The 20,852-nt window shown below is 41.3% G+C and overlaps 1 protein-coding gene across 1 annotated transcript in view; it reads left to right on the forward strand.

Annotated features, from left to right (window-relative positions):
• Positions 1-20,852, forward strand: part of LOC124607279 (UDP-glycosyltransferase UGT5-like) — a 35,210-nt gene that overhangs the window by 13,740 nt on the left and 618 nt on the right. Inside the window, exons 3-6 of the mRNA XM_047139558.1 lie at positions 173-354; positions 456-915; positions 14,461-14,683; positions 14,767-14,986. Coding sequence (XP_046995514.1) covers positions 173-354; positions 456-915; positions 14,461-14,683; positions 14,767-14,986 — 1,085 coding nt within the window. The remainder of the gene's footprint in view (positions 1-172; positions 355-455; positions 916-14,460; positions 14,684-14,766; positions 14,987-20,852) is intronic.

The following is a 20,852-nucleotide window of genomic DNA, read 5'->3' on the forward strand; positions in this document are numbered from 1 at the left end:
ATTTCTAGACCAAAGATCACGTCACACTCAGTGATTTTGAAATGTTGTCTTTGTAATGTTACGTATATACTTCCCACATGTATTTTAAACCAAATATAAGTATAAACAATGAGACACATTCCCAGTTTATGTCTTTCTGATTTGTCTTCTTTTTTCTGTCTTTTGTCCGTAGGAAAGTATCCAGAATTATACAGAAGTAGACTTGTCAAAGTCATACGATTACGTGAGGTCAGAATTTGACTTTGTGTCAATGTCAGACTTAAGTCCAATCGAAGTGATAGACCTATGGGCTCCTATGACGGAAAAAGTGTGTGAAATGCAACTGGAGTTCCCGCAGGTGCAGCATTTCATTCGGTAAGTATGAGATTCCCACGGCATTTAATGTATGCCATTTTATAATACCACTACAGAAGTAGATTTCGAAAGACTGTCAACATCTTAATTTTGTTTTGCAGGTCCCAGCCGTCTTTCGACGTTGTTATCCTGGAGAGCTTAATGTTCCAATGTTACTATGGTCTGATTCACCAGATGGGATCCCCGCCAATGATAGGCTTTGTATCTGTGGGCGCGCCCGCTCCTGTACTCTCCTCTTTTGGGAATCCCAACAACCCTGCCTATTCCCCTGATTTCATGGTGGGCTACACCGACCACATGTCCTTCTGGGAAAGAGTGTATAGCACCTACGTAACAGCACACTTTCAATACATATGGAACTCCAGAGTGGTTCCAATGCAAGAGAAGATTCAAACGAAATATTTTGGTCCTGGTCACCCACCAGTGTACGAAATTGAAAGGAATTTCAGCCTCCTCATCGTAAATAATCATTTCAGTATGAACTATCCTCGACCGTTGCTGCCTAATATCATTGAGCTGACGGGGCTGCATCTAGAGAAACAGCGGAAGCCACTTCCTCTGGTAAGTAGTCCACCCCATGTCCTTTAAACCATTAAAGGCAGTTATTTTACGTTTTATAATATTAAGGTGCAAGATTTCACCACAGAGCAACATTCCAGCGCTTATTTGTTCAACTTACACCGACGAAGTCTGTTCAGGATGATTACAGATTAAACACTCTCTACGAATTTAAAAAAATTGATTGTTATGATGAGTGAAATGAGGTTTCTTTGCGATTTTTTGATTCACAGATCTCTGAAATTAAGTATAAAGTCATTAACTACCTCTCATCTTAGATGATATTTATGGTATGCATCTTACAAGAAAACATGATAATAGGTAAAGAAACATCCAATTCCTTAACAGCATTCCTTTTCGGTCTGACACCCTTTTCATGATTCAGCAAGCATCACTCGATGTCTCATCAGTCCACTTCCTTCTGTATCTTTCTTCCATCAGCGAGAAATCCTGGTGATGGCTGGTGTCTCTTACGCCTTTGACTGCTCTTTGAACATGTTAATATGCGCTGCTGCTTCTGTCCCTGGGTGCTCTGGACGCGCTTACGCGCGCCTTTGATCCTTCTATCAGGTGCTCTAGACGTGTATATGTGCACCCTCTTGTCGCCTTCTTTGTGCTCCCGACATGTTAAATCTGTCAACGGCTTGGGTCTTTGTGTGCTCTGGACACGTTAACGCGCGAAGCACTTAGCGGCCAGGTAGCCGCACATCCGCATTGGCCACTCAGCAACCTCCCACCGTTCGCCCTGTGTGCGTCGGCTGCTCTTCTCTTATTTGTGTCGCTCCTTTCATCTTCCTTTTTGACTGAGAAAATGGAACCCCGTTGTGGTTCTACAGAGAAATAAATCATGAAGACGGTGACAGGTAATTACATCTGGTACCTGGCATCACAGGGTAAAAGAAATTGAAGCAGACTATCACACACCTCCAAATAAAAACCAATGCCATAGTGTCGCTAGGGAGACTAGCTGGCAAGTTGATATCATTACATGCAGCAATAATGCATTCTAAAGGTTATGAATGAAGGAAAGATCTCGGTGGAAACTATAATAATTAAAACATTTAGTTACTTAGTTGTTACATCTTGTGACATAACAACAAGCAGATGTCGGTTAAAGCTGAATATTCCACTTAGAATATCGTAAATATTAATTTCTCCAATGCCACAGTATACTATTTTGACTAGATATTAAAATCTGTTACAGAACTATATCTTTCCATCGAAAAAATTATAATTACATCTATGTCTTGACAGATAAAAATGTTTCAATTATTACGGCAATATAAGCACCTCTTCGCATGCTATCATTTGCATAAATGCGAAAGAATGAAATTTTTTCGCCAAACAGTTTTCTTAAAATCAAATGATATGTATTTCACAGCGCTCAGCATATCCACTGAAGTACGTTGCCGACAATTCGTGCTAACTGTTCTGTAGATATAATAACCAATATCTTGAGAACGTTGGCACATATCGTTCTGCTCTCAGATTTAAATACGATTTCGATATTCACTGAAGTCAATGACGTAAAACGAACCATAAGCAAAGTCTACACAATGTGCTTTCACCTCTGCAAAAATCTTAAAAAATCGTGCAATGCCTTACTTCCTTGAAGGGAGCACAGTAACTAAGACGATGAATCCAGTTCTTTATCCATATAAGATATACTGTAAGACGTGAAAAGATCATTTTTGTTTCTCCAAATGGTTTTCTTAAAATCAGATGATAATTATTTCATTAGAGGTTCACACATCCACTCAATAGAGTCGCTGACAATTCGTGAACGGAATGCTCAAACGTGGAGTGAAAAAGTTTTTGCTGTTATTCCCAACAACTACTGGTCTATTAGAGCGATATCGCCGTGTGACTCATCCTTTCCTTGAGTTTTTACATTTATGGATGTACGTAGGACAGCAGTTTTACGAAAGAGTAACTAGGTAAGAACAACTATGTTACTGAGATGAATCGAAAATAACACTCCACTTTCCTCGAATGCTTCTGACATCCTACTAAAAACTCCAGGACAGATGTAATTGTTAGGTGTGAAACAGTATTAATATACCTACGTGTTTGTTTATGCAATGATTCATTTCTAGTGGAGTTTTAACGTCGAAAGGATAAGTTGTTAGAGTAACTGTATTTACGGTAGACTCTTGGCTATCTGGCACGTTACTATCTGCCCCCTCCCCTTTCCCTATTAATCGACCGGCTTAACTAGTATAATAATACTTCTGCCTGATAAAATGATGATTAATTCAATGTATGTAATGTACTTTCCAAAACTTTATCAAGCCGGCACCCGCTACAATGGTATGTGGCTTTTCAAAATGTTCTAAGTGTCTTTTGTGCTTATAGCACATCTGGAATCATAATTATGGGGAAAATAGTGTATTGTTAACATTTAAATGAGTTACTGGATGCAATCTTCAACAAAAGATACTTTGAAGCCCTCTTCCTGCGCTCACATACAACAATAAACACACGAAGAGAGTAGCTCTGATGGAAATGCTATACTTTTTGTTTCTTCATTTACATATCAGACGTCCAAACTGCGCTTTATCACTTAAAATTGATACTTTTGTAATACACAAGTATAAATACAACAAATACCAAGTGTAAATTACCGTGTCAGTTGTTTGGATTGTTCATGTCAGCCAATCGCAACACAATTTCTGTGACATCATGGAAATATCACTATTTCATCACGTGAACTCATAAACGCAGCAGGTTGAGCACACAAAACCCTAAACATTTTAAGTAGCGGGTGGTTATAATTAAGCTTTCTCTATTTAACACGTTATGACAGGAAAACTAATTACCGTATGCATACCAAACTTGGTAGCATTAATGTCAAGGACATGGGGAAGAGAAAAAAATGCAGAATCAATTCAGTTGAAACACTTTTAATGAGCTGCTACGGTACATCATACCACTACATGCCGGTACCATTACTGCTACAAAAGGGGCTCAATGTGGCGCCCATCAGTGTCCAGAGGAGTCTGAAAGCGCAGCACTGCATTCTGCACAGCAGAACGAAGCATGTCTGTAGCTATGCTGCCTATCTCTCCTGATATGCTGCGCTTCAGATCAGCACATTTGTGAATCCCCTGGTGAACTCTGTCATTCAGGTATCCTTCACAACCGGAAATCACGGGGAGTGAGATCAGGAGATGAGATCAGGAGACCGTGCCAATCAAGCTTTTGGATACGATCGGCTGATAATTCGATGGTTTCAAAACGTGTGTCGGAGAATAAGGCGAACTTCAGGAGAGATGTGCAGTGGGGCCCCATCTTGTATGAAAACTGTTGAGTTCGATATGTCTCTCTCCTATAGGGAGGGTGTGGCTTGCTGGCGAAGCAGTCACTTGCACGTCTTTGGTCCTTGAGCGCCAACCTGTTCAAAAAAGAATGGGCCAGTTATGAACATATCCGTGAAGCTACACCGTACGGTGACACGTTCATCATACAGAAGAACTTCAAGCACAGTGGCTGGAGGTGAAGATCCCCATTCCGTGTGTTCACCTCACCCGACAGAGAAAAATGAGCTTCGTCTGTCCATAGGATGGTCCAGGTCCCTGGTCGACTTCAGCCCTTGCGAGAAAGTAGAGAGCGACGTCAACACGTCATTGTGCGTCCTGTAGTGCAACCTGCTGTACTATATGGATCTTGTACGGATACCATTTGACAATGATTCGAAGCACCTTCCTTACAATGGTCCAGCTGTCTGGCACAGCACGCGCACTGCCTGACGATCGGGAATTGCGCGCCATAGCAACAGCGATTTCGTCAACCACCTGTGGTGCAACCCTTCGTCGGCCTCTTCCCAGAGCGATGCTCAGTTCTCCAGTTGATTCGAACATCTCCATCATGCTCCGCACAGCAGGTGGAGAAAGAGGATCCTTCCGTAATTCTTTCAGCCGGCGATATACTCGAAGTGTAGCTGCAGCATTACTGTTGTTCTGATAATAGAGCTTCATGAATAATGCTCTGCTCTTTTGTCCAAGCTCATGCTGACACGTCAACAAGAGCGCTGGGACTGGTCAGGTGTGTGAGACTATGAGTCACGATGACTGATCACGACACCTTGTGGCCATCTTTGGGAATGGACGGTGGCGCTGTAGCCCATGGGAATCATGCGCCCCATACTCAGGACATTAATACTACCAAGTTTGGTACTAGTACGGTAATTAGTTTCTGTGTTATACCTGTTAAACAGGGAAGTTTAATTATAACCACCTGGGTAGAAATGAAAATACCAAAAACATTGAGTATGCAGCGAAACTAACATACATCGTATTAAAGATCTCTCGAAACCGGGTCTTTGATATGATTTGTTGTGGTTAAGTGTCAAGAAATGTGACGGTGGGAGATAAATATGCTGCCTACAGATTTCATGTTGGAGTTAGATTTTCATATTATTTAGTAGTTGATCATGAAACGGGAAGAAGATAAACGTTTGGCTAGAGAGTGATATTGTACCCCCTGCCTCCTGAAATCATGGTTTTGGTGACAGAATTATGTGACGCGTAGCCCGAGGTCTAGGTTACTTACGCTCAATAAATATCGCAGTCTTTGGTTCAAATGGCTCTGAGCACTATGGGACTTAACTTTTGAAATCATCAGTCCCCTAGAACTTAGAACTACTTAAACCTAACTAACCTAAGGACATCACACACATCCATGCCCAAGGCAGGATTCGAACCGTAGTGGTCGCGCGGTTCCAGACTGTAGCGCCTAGAACCGCTCGGCCACCGCGGCCGGCCTCGCAGTTTTTCCCAGCATGGAAACCACGAGCTGTGCCTAGGCAAAGGGTGAATCCTCTAGCGACTGCTGTGTAAGATCACAAGAGCACATGAACGCCCTAACTTTCGACACCTTGCAGATTTATTGGCTTTTTCTCTGAATGCTGTTAAACGTATCTTACAGATACCGCCCTGAATTCTACCGCGCTACTGCTCCTCTAGATCCCGTAAAACTTGGCATCAGAGTCACGAGTACACCTTCGGTCGTGCACGTTTTAAGGAGCATTTGCGCATGACATGCGCGACATACATACGAATTTGTTAAACAATGAGCACGATTCACGATGTGCATGCTAGCCTTTGCCACTCAACTAGAAGTTTACGTTAGTGCCAGCAGGTGGTAGCACACTGCGGCCATCTTTTATCGCCATTTTCTCGGCATAAATCCTACTAGATGATACCACGCTCCTCAGATACGTTAATTCACTCGCTGTATAGTGAAATTAGATCGGACGTAGTATATATTAAAGTTGTACTGACAGTAAACCTATTTTGTGGATTTCTGAATGAGTTATAGAATATTAAGTTATGAATTTTATCATACATAATATACACTCCTGGAAATGGAAAAAAGAACACATTGACACCGGTGTGTCAGACCCACCATACTTGCTCCGGACACTGCGAGAGGGCTGTACAAGCAATGATCACACGCACGGCACAGCGGACACACCAGGAACCGCGGTGTTGGCCGTCGAATGGCGCTAGCTGCGCAGCATTTGTGCACCGCCGCCGTCAGTGTCAGCCAGTTTGCCGTGGCATACGGAGCTCCATCGCAGTCTTTAACACTGGTAGCATGCCGCGACAGCGTGGACGTGAACCGTATGTGCAGTTGACGGACTTTGAGCGAGGGCGTATAGTGGGCATGCGGGAGGCCGGGTGGACGTACCGCCGAATTGCTCAACACGTGGGGCGTGAGGTCTCCACAGTACATCGATGTTGTCGCCAGTGGTCGGCGGAAGGTGCACGTGCCCGTCGACCTGGGACCGGACCGCAGCGACGCACGGATGCACGCCAAGACCGTAGGATCCTACGCAGTGCCGTAGGGGACCGCACCGCCACTTCCCAGCAAATTAGGGACACTGGTGCTCCTGGGGTATCGGCGAGGACCATTCGCAACCGTCTCCATGAAGCTGGGCTACGGTTCCGCACACCGTTAGGCCGTCTTCCGCTCACGCCCCAACATCGTGCAGCCCACCTCCAGTGGTGTCGCGACAGGCGTGAATGGAGGGACGAATGGAGACGTGTCGTCTTCAGCGATGAGAGTCGCTTCTGCCTTGGTGCCAATGATGGTCGTATGCGTGTTTGGCGCCGTGCAGGTGAGCGCCACAATCAGGACTGCATACGACCGAGGCACACAGGGCCAACACCCGGCATCATGGTGTGGGGAGCGATCTCCTACACTGGCCGTACACCACTGGTGATCGTCGAGGGGACACTGAATAGTGCACGGTACATCCAAACCGTCATCGAACCCATCGTTCTACCGTTCCTAGACCGGCAAGGGAACTTGCTGTTCCAACAGGACAATGCACGTCCGCATGTATCCCGTGCCACCCAACGTGCTCTAGAAGGTGTAAGTCAACTACCCTGGCCAGCAAGATCTCCGGATCTGTCCCCCATTGAGCATGTTTGGGACTGGATGAAGCGTCGTCTCACGCGGTCTGCACGTCCAGCACGAACGCTAGTCCGACTGAGGCGCCAGGTTGAAATGGCATGGCAAGCCGTTCCACAGGACTACATCCAGCATCTCTACGATCGTCTCCATGGAAGAATAGCAGCCTGCATTGCTGCGAAAGGTGGATATACACTGTACTAGTGCCGACATTGTGCATGCTCTGTTGCCTGTGTCTATGTGCCTGTGGTTCTGTCAGTGTGATCATGTGATGTATCTGACCCCAGGAATGTGTCAATAAAGTTTCCCCTTCCTGGGACAATGAATTCACGGTGTTCTTATTTCAATTTCCAGGAGTGTATTTCAAGCGCTGAGACTTGTAAGGGCCTAAAGCACATCGATTGTGAGATTGTAGCATTTATTCATGCTTCTGGAATCCGTTGACCTTATGTTGAGTCAGGTTTATCTGTACTGTAGGCCCACATTATACATATGAAAATTCACGAAAAGCTGTATCATTGGTTTCTCTGTTATTCACTTAAATGTGGGATCGACCGCGGTGTGGTTTAGGCCCTTATGGATCTCAGCTCTTTATTTATATTTTAGTCAACTGACCATCTTGGTAGACATTACTACTTGACTTTAATCAATTCCACGAACTGCAGTTTATCAGTTTATGTTTGGAATTAGTTGTTTCCTGTGGGGGAATCGGCTTGCCCTGATAGCTTCCCTTCTTGCTTTACAAAACACAGTCTTGAAGTTCTCATCGTTTCGCATATTTGCAACGAAATCTAAACCTTCATCTTTCAAGTATCGAAATTCCTCTTTAAAAATTTAGGAAACAGGCACTGTCTTTTCTCCGTGGACTGTTTTTCCCGCATTTATGTATTCGTTTCAAAATCTTCACATCGTTGTCGTTAGGTGGGCTAGAATGTTGATGTTTAGCCATAATTATGTGCAAAAGCATCAAAACACGATCATTACGATATTCGTAACTACTGAAAACTCTTAACTGGCCACAACACTACGGTTCAAGTGATGAAGATGTTTAAAGCATGTATTTGATCACTTGATGAAACTCTGTTGTGGGAATTAAGACATGCTCAGTTAGTGCCGCAGACCGCTTTTAAGTGCTCCCCATTATTTAGCGAAAAGAATGTAATTAAAGGGAATAGCTGCAGTTAGAAAACTGGAGCTAATACGAAAATTTTTAACATCAGCTCCGTATTAAGTAGCACCCAATTAATAAGATATAGTTCATTCATTTTACTATTATTATGAGTGTTGAACAGCGTTGATAGTTCTGTTGGAATAGGTTTTATTTTAAGAAAAACGGAAACCCGGTATTTGACCTTACCGTAATTTCAGAAGATTATTATGTATTTGGAACGTTCAGATTTGACTCTGTATGCCGTCCTCCAAGATATGAGTACGCAGTCTCAGAGAGAGTGGCGTCAATAAGACGAGTACCAGACCAGATTCCAGGTCTAGTGTAAGGAATGTGATGGAGAGAGTTGCTCTAGAAGTCAACTATAGTGCAAATTGAGTGAAAGTTTCTTACGGATCCCATGAAGAATTTCTGTTGTGTGGATGCTAACAACTACAATTACCAGCACCAGTAGTAAAGATAACTGGGCAGAAGCCGATCGCTGAAGAGGCGGAAGTTTTGGTTGGTTGGTTGATTTGGGGGAAGGGACCAAACAGCGAGGTCATCGGTCCCATCGGATTAGGGAAGGATGGGGAAGGAAGTCCGCCGTGACCTTTCAAAGGAACCATCCCGGCATTTGCCTGAAGCGATTTAGGGAAATCAGGGAAAGCCTAAATCAGGATGGCCTGACGCGGGTTTGAACCGTCGTCCTCCCGAATGCGAGTCCAGTGGCCACAATTTTTATTGGAATTCTGAAATTACAGAACAGTGCTCCTGTTGTGGTCAAGCATGACGTCACATATGAAAACATTTCTAAAGAGCGTGTGTTTGATCGAGGCTTCTGCGATTATCTTGCAGTTTACGATTTGAACTGTTTTTGTTCACTGAAAGGGCTTTTACAATCACAGCTCTGGGAACACATTAAACAACTGGTTAAGTAGACACGCTAGGGAGAACGAAGACAAGGAGATCGATAGATTGAGTGTATATCAGCCGCATGCACAGGCTTGTAAAGGAGGCCTCCCAGTTCGTCGCATCTCACAGTGTGTGCCCCAAAGTACAAAGTTAGCGTCATCTCACTTCCATCAACAGCTTCAGCTACTTCTACAGTCTGCCGGCCTCCTTAGGGTATGCAGCAAAGGGCTCACAGGGTTCTATTATCATTTCCCTCCTATCCTATTCCAATCGCGCACGGTGCACGGGTAGTGCGATTATCCCTAAAAATGGTTCACATGGCTCTGAGCACTATGGGACTTAACATCTGAGGTCATCAGTCCCCTAGAACTTAGAACTACTTAAACCTAACTAACCTAAGGACATCACACACGTCCATGCCCGAGGCTGGACTCGAACCTGCGACCGTAGCGGTAGCGCGGTTCCAGATTGAAGCGCCTAAAAGCGCTCGGCCACACCGGCCGGCCCTAAAAACTGTATGAACGAAGTTTTCTCTGCCCTTCCACCACTGGCCCTTCTCAAGGTAGATCGATGAGAAAGTAATATGTAACTGTCTCAACTCAAGATTGTGCGTCCTCGGAAATTTCCACTGTAAACTTCTTCATGTTGCACAACACTTCTGTTGTACCATCGGTATTTGCATTTGGGTGGACATCTTCATGACGCCTTAGTGTTAAAAAACGAATCCATGACAAAACGTGCTGCTTTTGATTTGATGTTCTCTGTTTTATCCCCTAATACTACTTGGTAAGCAATCCACACTTGTACGAAGATTTTTTAACGTATCTTGGTGGTGGGCGGATTACATTTCCTTAGGATTCTTAGATTGTATCTCAGTCCGGCATCTGCCTTCTCTATAACTAGTACACGTTAAATCCCTCGAAGTTTATCCTTCGGGATATTTTACAGTTGCAACTCAGTAGTATACGTACAAGTCCGCCAGCCTACATTTCAAGTTTCTGCAGCTAGTCGGTGCCACAGTAGTAACGCAACAGCAGTTGATAGTGGCAAGCTCACGGATGGGGAGATTGGTAGAAAATTCAAAATAGGCGAAAGCACAACGTATATAATGACGGAAAAATTAAACATGGGCGAGATATTTAATAATCAATGATGGCAGATGGTAGGGAATTCAAAAAACACGGGAAATTAAAAAGAACCCGAAGATCCTCCTGTCTCTTCATCCGAACACAGCGAAATATTAAAATGCCTAGGTGTATAATTTCCGTGATATTTACATAAAACTGCGTAAATACACACTCCACAAAGTGTCACATCCCTCTATTACTTTCCAATAATAACCTAGTATCTTAGCCACCATCAAAAGGAAAGAGCCAGTTACAATATAGCCCCATCTTGACTGTGCTCAAAAAGCAACCAAAGTATTTATCAAAAAAATTACATTGCAGTATTTCCACATTTAAAATAGGTCATAAAAACACACACACACTTAAAACAATAGCTGAACTGCAAAAATATTGCCAAAAATATTGTCAACTATGTTTCCATTACTGATTACAAAAAACGTTAATGGACTTTCTTGCCAGTGGCATCTATGAATTTTCTTGGAAGTTATATATCATTTGTTATCTGATATTAGAATGAGTACAACACATATTCACCACAGTTAAAACAAACATTTGTTTATATAATGTAATTAATGAATTAGTAACATATAGCCATCAAACATGAGTTTTATTTTAAATGATATTCCACAAAACTTCAAAAATGGGAACTAAAATCAACTGCTCATTTATGCAACCTGATGCCTGTCTTTGCCAGTATATGGCTGCACTGATAAAATGTCCAAGGTCTGACTGTTGTGTTACAGTGTAAGACACAACAAAATTTCAAATTAATTGCTTACCACATCTATGTTGCTTGTCAAACGCCACAGTATTCGAAAATGTCTACAAAAATGTATCAGCAGCGCAAAACACCGTTATTTTTACGTCGAGTAGCACAATGTATAGGTCAAATATAATGTTGTTATTTTACACACGTATTCGTGAAATTGGTGCCTAAAACATCCCTATGGCTTTCAAACTAGTGTTTTTTCATGCCCAAAAAAACAGACAGTTGACGTTTCAAGTTATGCTGAAAAGATTGACACTAACCTTACCAGGCTTATAACAACAGAAAACATGCTAGGTAAGTCCACTACAACATCCCTATGAACTCTAGAATGAACTGTGTCAGTGGTATTTCTATGCCTAAAAACATGTGGTTTAACACAAATTTTAGGCCTAAGACATTGATACTAATCTGGTCGCGATAAAATAATAGGCAAACACACAATAAAATAGACATTCTGAATGAAATTATTTAGGCCTAATATTGCTGCAATGTCCTCAAATTAACAACGATATCTAAAGACGTACAGGGAATTCAGTATTATACTGCCTGCTCTAATCACCCAAGGTGTTTCCTGTTTCAGCACCAATTTAGGGTGAGGGAGAAAATAACACATCACCAGAAAACATAATCGAAGATATTGATCGGAAAGTAATAGATATCACTGAACCTAGTTGCTAAAAATTGCTACAATAAGAACCACGGCTCTCCAAAACTGCAATCAGCTACACCAACATCAAATAAAATTACCACAACACACACACGCGCACAAATACCATTTTTAGGAAGGAAGACATAAGGCATTTTTTAATTATGATGTATCACTTTAAACTCCCATGTTAACTTACACACAACATGACTAAATATGGTAACAGATACGTAACATTTCGAAAGAAGATATCTGTATCATTTTATCCATTTCGGTTGGAGAACAAAGCAGCTGTAGGAAATACTGCAACCAGCCGAAAGTTTTTTGAAATTATTTTATTGTACCATTACAAGCTTCGGACCTGAGCCCACTGTCAGATGGTAGCGTTGACTTGTTTACAAGTTTTACATTTGTGTCCCAAAATTGTACAAAGTTTATGTGGTGAATAGTTTACAAAAGGTTTTACTTATAAGTACACTTATAAGTATAACACTATGTAATCACAAAAAATCTGGTATATTTTAGGATGCAAATGTAAAACGTTTTGTCAATTATGCATCACAAAAGTTTTGTTATATTTTAGGACACAGATGTCAACGCTACCATCCAACGATGGGCTCAGGCCCGAGATTAGTAATGGTACAATAAAATCATTTCAAAAAAAACTTGTGGCTGGTTGTAGTATTTCCTACAGTGTAATTAAAGATGTCTGTATATGTCAAAAGTAGATTCTTCCATAAGATTATTTATTATTTATTGAGTACAAAATACACACACACGCATGCAGGTTGCTTATCTTAATACACAAATATAATTACGCTTCCTCTACGTAAATTCTAGCAAAATAAAAAGTATTATAATTATGTAAGATTTCGCACACTTTACAAGTACAATCGACCTTCAAAGGGAATATTTCCACATGTAAATTGTCTGTTTTACTTATTAAAATTCGTGCAGCTTGCATGTTTATTGTAATATGAAACGTTGATATTCAACAGGTCTTAAGAAAAAGAAGCAGTGTATCGAATGGACTAAGGCCTATCGCTATTAAAGAAATTACTCCTTAAGGTGAAGTTAATGTGAAAAAACTGGAAATGGTATGATAGAGTCGTAAAAAAGCGAAAAAACTTGCAGTATTGGCGACAACAGTTGCCACCAAGGGAAACTGTAGACTGTTACTCCAAAAAGAGCCGATCATTAACAACAGTGTGCAGGCAATGTTACAAATTATTTAAAAACAGAACGCAGAAAATAATTGGATACAATGGGGAGGGGGTAGCAGCACATAGGATATCTAAATGCGCTATAAATATTAATTTGGTGGTTGATCTCTGCTGCAGCCAGCGCTTAATGATGATCCTTTCACTATGGTGAACAGAGCATGAGTAAGGAGTCAGTCTGATGGTTAGTGAGGAATGGCGGGGGTAACTATTTTTTTGGAGTCGTGGGGGAAAATCCCAATTTTTGGGTAATAAATCATTATAACTGGTTGATAAATAATGGAGATAAATGCGACAGGTCGTTAGTTAACTTGATAATTGGGTAATAAGTTATAACAGTAACATGATAGGTCATTAATAAAAGTGACTGGCGATAAGGAAGCTAGCCCAAGTGGGTGACTTGTAGAGAGCACTGGGCGCCTTATCGCAAGGAGGACATTGGCCCAGGACATTGGAGATATGTCACATGGTTGTCTCAGAATGAGGCACATTGACCTTGGAGATGTGGAGAACATTTACCTTTGATCTTAGAGTTAAGAAGTACAAGGGGCCCTTTATCCTCACACCCACACTTGATCACTACTATTCACACCTATGAAGCTATCTTTTAAAACATGGAAAGTTGAATCTAAGAAATATGCCTTATTGGTCATCAGAGAATGCTCATCTTTCTTCCAAGGCTCTTGAAGAAGCAAGAGTAGAAATGTTACCGCAGTTAACTAGTGAATCATTCTCTGATGTCACATTCTTTACATTCCAGTTGGTGTGTCGGTCCAAATACATGTAGCCAAGTGTGCTTAACATCAGTTTTGAGTTTAACTTTTCTCCGCTGTCCCGCTCTTGCAAGCAGACTCTCTCAGCTGCGTTAAACTGGTGCTCCTCATCAGCCTACAGCGACAGGTCCTTATAACAACAGGAGCTTCCGCACAAGACAACGATCGATTTCATGTTCAAAACAGATAAATTCGAAGCACACTTATTTCTCCAAAACTAAGAGTGAAATGCCACTGGCTCCTTTTCTTACGATACCAGCGGCAGAAATTATTAAAATTCCATTTCAAAAATCGAAGTTGATACTGATATCTCTGTAATTCATATAAATATCAGCAGAGACATTACGTCATTTAGTGAGGACCTTTTCCACAATTCATCTGGGTTAAAAAGGAATTATCAAATCTTAAATGGTTCCCTAATTATTTCGTTTTACCGATTGCTATGAACCATTGTCAAAGAATTTATTTCCTGGATAGAATGAAACGTTGTACATCGTAATGTTTAACATGCTTGTAGTAATATTTTTTTAACAGGCTGTACAGAGCTTCCTCGATGGTGCAGAAAACGGTGTGATTTACTTCAGCCTCGGCAGCAACGTGAGGAGCAGTACGATGCCAGAGCATAAGAGGAGAGCGTTCATTGAAGCTTTCGCGCAGTTACCACAGCGGGTGCTCTGGAAATGGGAGGTGGACAGCCTGCCTGGACAGCCGGAGAACGTCATGATAGCCAAGTGGCTGCCCCAGCAGGACGTCTTGGGTAAGCTTCTGTACAGTGTACCAGTCATTACAAGTAAAGTTTCGTCAGTGTCGTAACTTTTACGTCTGTTGTTACTTTTCCAGCACATCCAAACATTCGTCTGTTCATTACCCAGGGAGGACTCCAGAGCATGAATGAAGCAAGTTACTTCGCAGTGCCTCTCATTGGCATTCCTTTCATGGGGGACCAGCAGCACAATGTGGCTAAGATGGTACAGGCAGGTATAGGGTACCGTTTGCTGTTCAAAGATGTCACTACCGATTCCGTTCTGAAAGCCATTCACACAGTTCTTGGCAACGAAAGGTAAGAATACGTGTCAAAATTCTTAAGCGAAAAATTAGTGTTTCACGTACACTCACTAACTAACCTTTATGTTACTGCAGAGGAAAACATTTTTATATGGACAGATGCTCTTTGTATCTTACTGTGTTTAACTCTAAGGATCACATCCTTTGAATGAAAACAGGTTGAAGTTAAGATATTCAGCAATCACAATTTTGTGTTAACTGTTGTAGCTTCCTATCTCTTACGCACCACCACGCGGGATTAGCCGAGCGGTCTTAGGCGCTGCAGTCATGAACTGTGCGGCTGGTCTCGGCGGAGGTTCGAGTCCTCCTTCGGGCATGGGTGTGTGTGTGTTTGTCCTTAGGATAATTTGGGTTAAGTAGTGTGTAAGCTTAGGGACTGATGACCTTAGCAGTTAAGTCCCATAAGATTTCACGCACATTTGAACATTTCTTACGCACCATACATAAATGTGACGGTTTAATTGTTATTTATATCCTTCACAGCACATAACCATTTCTGCAACCAAAATAATGGACTTAATGTGGGACTCTATTAGCTAAGGTGCCCAAATAAAATTTCTGAATAGTGGTATTAACAAGGTAATAGCAATCTTGACGTGCTACGAAATAAGCTCCAAGCATCTGGATTTTAGATATAACGATCAGCTTACAAAAAATTTATCTTTATAATGAAAAGCTTCTGTTATTTCAGTAATCTTTTACAAACTTAAAAACTAAGTTTTGTTTATCTCATTAAGAATTAGACGTCTGCGTGTGTAAAAAACATGAGATCCGCATCCACACTACATCCGCACTTGCCTCACTCATATCCAATCCAGAAATCTCTTATTCGGTTTCCAGGTTAAGCAGTATATCGAATGGACTAAGGCCTACCACTATTAAAGAAATTACTCCTTAACGTGCAGTTAATGTGGAAAAACTGGAAATGCAATTGATAGATGTACAAAAAACAAAAAAACTGCAGTATTGCCGACAACAGTTGCCACGAAGGGAAAGTATAGACTGTTACACAAAAAAGAGTGGTGGAGACGTAGGGTCTTTGATAACTTACCAAACGTCGTGAATTCCGGCTTTCAACCCTCAGCCAATGCTTAAACTTTTAACAAAAATAACAACCAATAGCGGCCGAATTCTCCCGGACTGATAACTAACCCTAGTCTGCCAACGGCCTTGTCAAAGAGGGTGGAGGCGCAGACAGAGTTTGCCGACGGGATGCGAAACCCTCCAAAAGGCGGACAAATGAACCATGATTAATGGTATGAGGATGCAAAACACAATGGAAACCATTACACTGAAGGCACATAACATGCGTCCACAGGATATGTCGCGTGTAATTGAAAAAATCTCATGATGATCTCTCCATTTGCAAAAGATTTCGGATTAGATACCCAAGTCCGATTTCCGAGAAAGAACTGCCAAGGGAAAAGTAACAATGAGAAAAAGATTGAATAACCAACGATAAGATAACATACTACGAGTTGGAATGATAGGACAGTTAGAATATCTGAAAACGGGCATGTAAAGGCTTAGTCTGGACGTAGCGGCGGTCAGCGACGTGAAATGGAAATTAGGTAAGGATTTCTTGTCAGAGGAACTTAGTGCAACATCAACAGCAGTAGACATTGATATAACACAAGTGGGATTCGTTAAGAATAAGAAGGTAGGGCAGGGAGTGAGTTACCGTAACAGTTCAGTGATAGGACTGTTCTCAACGCAATCGACAGGAAACCAAAGTCAACAACAGCCCCGGTATATGTGCTGAAGTCACAAACAGAAGATGAAGAGATAGAGAAATTGTGTGATGAACGAGTGATTAAGTATGTAAGAGGAGATGATAATCTGATAATCAAGAGGGATAGGAACGCAGCAGTGTGTGACTGAACATAAGGAAGAGTAACGGGCGAATATGCGCTTGATAGTAGGAACATGAGAGGAGAAAGGCAAATCAATTTTATAGTAAATTTTAGATGGTAATAGCGATAACAGTGTTCAACAATTGCAAGAGCAGGAGGAATACTTGGAAAATGCTTAAAAATACGGGACTATATCAGCTGCATTTTGTCGTGGTCAGACACGGATTCCAAAATCAGACAACGAATTGTAAGGCATACCCAGGAGTAGATACAGAAAAGGATCACAGTTTAATAATTATAAAGAGTAGGCTTAAGTTTAAAACTCTCGTCCGGAATAAGACAAAAGGTATAGAAAACTTTCTTTTGAAATTTCTGAAATCATTAGGGGAAGTGGCAACCAAGCGGCTGTTCAAGTTGGTGTGAAGAATGTAAGAAACTGGAGACACACCATCAGACTTTCCGAAAAATCCCGAAGATAGCACGTTAGGAAAGAGGGAGAACTATCGCACGATCATCTTAATAGCTCAAACATCCAAGTTTCTGAGGACAATAATATGCAGAAGACTGGAAAAGAAGGTTGAGGATCTGTTACATGACAATCAGTTTCGCTTTCGAAAACTTAAGGGCTCCAGAAAGCAGTCTTACGTTGTGACAGATAATGGTACCAAGACTTAAGAAAAATCAAGACAGCTTCATAGGATTTGTGGATCTGAAAAAACGTTTGAAACGTAAAACAGTGTAAGATGCTCGAAATTCTGAGAAAAATGGGAGTAAACTATATGGAAAGACAGGTAATATGCAACATGCGCAAGAGCCAAGAGGGAACAATAGCAATGGAAGATCAAGAACGAAGTACACGGATTAAAAAGGCTATAAGACAGGGATGTAGTCTTTCGCCCGTACTGTTCAATCTGTACATCGAAGAAGCAATGACGGAAATAAAAGAAAGGTTCAAGTGTTGAATTAAAATTCAAGGCGAAAGGACCTCATTTCTGAATTTACTGATGACATTACTGTCCTCAGTGAATGCGAACAAGAATTACAAAATGTTTTGAATGGAACGAACAGTCTAATGAGTATATAATATGGGTTGAGAGTAATCCGAATAAAGACAGAAGTAATGATGAGTAGCGAAATGAGATCAGTGATAAACTTAACATCACAACTAGGGACCATGAAGTAGATGACGTGTGGAATACTGTTACCTTTCAAACAAAATATCGCATCACGAACGAAGCGCAGATTATCACAGACGAAGAGAACATTTATGGTCAAGAGAAGTATACCAATATCAGACAATGGCCCTAATCTGAGGAACCGTTTGTAGCAAGTCACTGTACGGTAGTGAACCATTGACCGTGTAAAAATCGGAAAAGAGAGAAGGGAAGCATTTGCGATGCGATGCTACAGAAGAATGTTGGAAAATTACGTAATCTGATAACTTAAGAAATGAGGAGATTCCCCGAAGAATCGGTGGGGAAGGAATATATAGGAACCACTAAAAACACTAACGAGAAGGGACAGTATGGCATGGCAGGTGTTACGGCATCAGGGAACAACTTCCATGGTATTAGAGGGAAGTGTAGAGAGACTGAAATACATTCAACAAATAACTGAGGACATTGCGTGCAAATGCTAATCTGAAATGAAGAGTCTGGCACAAGTAAGGAATTCGTGGTGGGCCGCATCAGTCTTGCCAGAAAGCTGATGACAAAAAGAAGCCTTATCTGGAAGGAAAGATACAAGTTCCTTTTTTAAAAAATTGCAGTAGATGGTACTGTCGTTTCCTCTTTTATGTTTACAGCTTGTCACCAGTCAACACACGACAGCTGCGACACAAGTTTACTCAAGGCTAGTTCAGAATGACAATGCTGATCACAAATCCTGTCAGATTAGATGTTACAATGAAATGAGGAGATGATTTATGGACTGCAGTTTGACAGCATGTGGTAACTGTTCGTCCTCTTGACACAACTGAGTAAATGCAGACGCTGCAACTTGAAGAACCAGCTGAAAATATTTCGGACAGTTAAAAAAAATGCGGTTACTTAATACTGAGTGATATTTACGTATAAGACCATGCCGTCTGGTAATTATATGTTACACACGCATGAGTAAACACGAGTTGGATTAGCAATGAACCGCAAAACTAAAAAAAAAATAATATTCATTAACCTTGGTCATGAACAATGGAATCACACTTCACTTGATAAACTAAGACAGTTGTCAATGGCTAGCAGAATATAGGAACGTGTTTTAGGAAATTTGGAAATTTGTGGTGTCTTATGGGACCAAACTGCTGAGGTCATCGGTCCCTAAGCTTACACACTACTTAATGTAACTTATACTAACTTACGCTAAGGGCGAGACATACACCCATTCCCGAGGGAGGACTCGAACCACCGACGGGGAGAGGCGCGCTGACTGTGACAAGCCGCCATAGACCGCGCGGCTACCGGCGCAGCCGTTTTTAGGCAATCAGTAGTTGTCCACAATTACATCTGCAGTATTTGTGACATGCTGGTGTTCAATGACACATTTTATTTAACGTAATATCACTATGTGACTTTCAGTATTACTTGATTCTTCAAGAATATTATAACTTTCAGATCGCCCCAAAACAATACTAAAAGTCACATAATGGTGTTATGTTAAATAAAATGTGGCATGGAACACCAACAAATAAAATAACATGCAATTAAATCACACAACATGTTGTTCTGATGTCTTGGCATAATTAATCACATCTCATATGTTTTGATTATATGACATGCTGATATTCCTTGCCACGTTTCATTTGACGCAGCATCACTATGTGACTTTCAGTACTGCAGCAAGCACGTACAACGAATAATGTTAAAGATCCGATGATGGCAGTGTAGATCTGTCGAAACCGGTCATAGTAATAAAAAGAATTGTTAGCGATCTTGTCTAACTTGATTCTTCAAGAATAATATAAATTTCACGTAAATGACAAGTACGAGGTAAAAGGTGCATTTGAAAAATTCGTTGAAATGCCCCATATGTTAAAAACCGAGCTGGTTAGGATCATACGTCCCCAAACACGCATTCAGAGACATGTCGACAACCAGCCCCTGCCGTTCAAATCACGGAAGTGAAGCAGTGATGCACACTGCGACCAAATTGACGGAGCCACCGTGAGAACTCGAAGCATTGCAAATTTAAGTGCAAAGTGAAGCAACGCGTTAACAAGCAGTTTTGGTTTAATTTGGGGAACACAGCGATGGAGACTCTTGAGATACCAGTGCAAGTGTCAGCTGTTAAAGCAGTCAGCAAAAGGTGTGTGTTTGAGTGCTTTGATCGCTTTAGAGACGCAATGGAAGTTGTGAAGGTTTACACCCACCTTATTCTCCAGATTTGCCGCCGGCACACATCTTGTTTCCCCGCCTTAAATTAACCCTGAAAGACTTACGCTTCGCAGATGTTGTGAATATCCGACAAACTGCGACCACAGTGCTTCTAGCTATTTCACAAGGAATGTTTGCTGACAGTTTCAACAGCTTTACAACCGATCTCAGAAATGTGTTGTAGCTAATGATGATTAGTTTGAAGACCAGTAACTGTATTTTGTTTCCTTCATTTTCTGAGACCATACACCGAAGTTTTCGGACGAACTTTGTACTGTCAACACTGCTGTTCTAAAATAATATATCGAAACACTCAGTGAAACAAAAGTTGTATTTTCTTACTAACTTATACCGCAGACGTTAAAACCTACACGCTCACTCATTTAAATAGTCGTCATCTATTTAGTAATATTAACTCAGGAGTTATACTTTACCAATTTTATGAAGAGGCGTCTTATCGCTAGTTCTAATTCCTTTTCAACGTTATATTCTTATATTTCAGTGGTATCTGTTCTTCGTCTCATGATGATAAAAACTGTTTGAGAAATAATCAGATCTATTTTTCTTTGTGTCAGTATCATTATAGTTGTTTAAATATTTATTTACTTTCTTTCGTATGCTGTAAAATTTTAATTTATTC

This window comes from Schistocerca americana, chromosome 3, assembly GCF_021461395.2.
Source record: "Schistocerca americana isolate TAMUIC-IGC-003095 chromosome 3, iqSchAmer2.1, whole genome shotgun sequence".
NCBI classification, from domain to species: domain Eukaryota; kingdom Metazoa; phylum Arthropoda; class Insecta; order Orthoptera; family Acrididae; genus Schistocerca; species Schistocerca americana.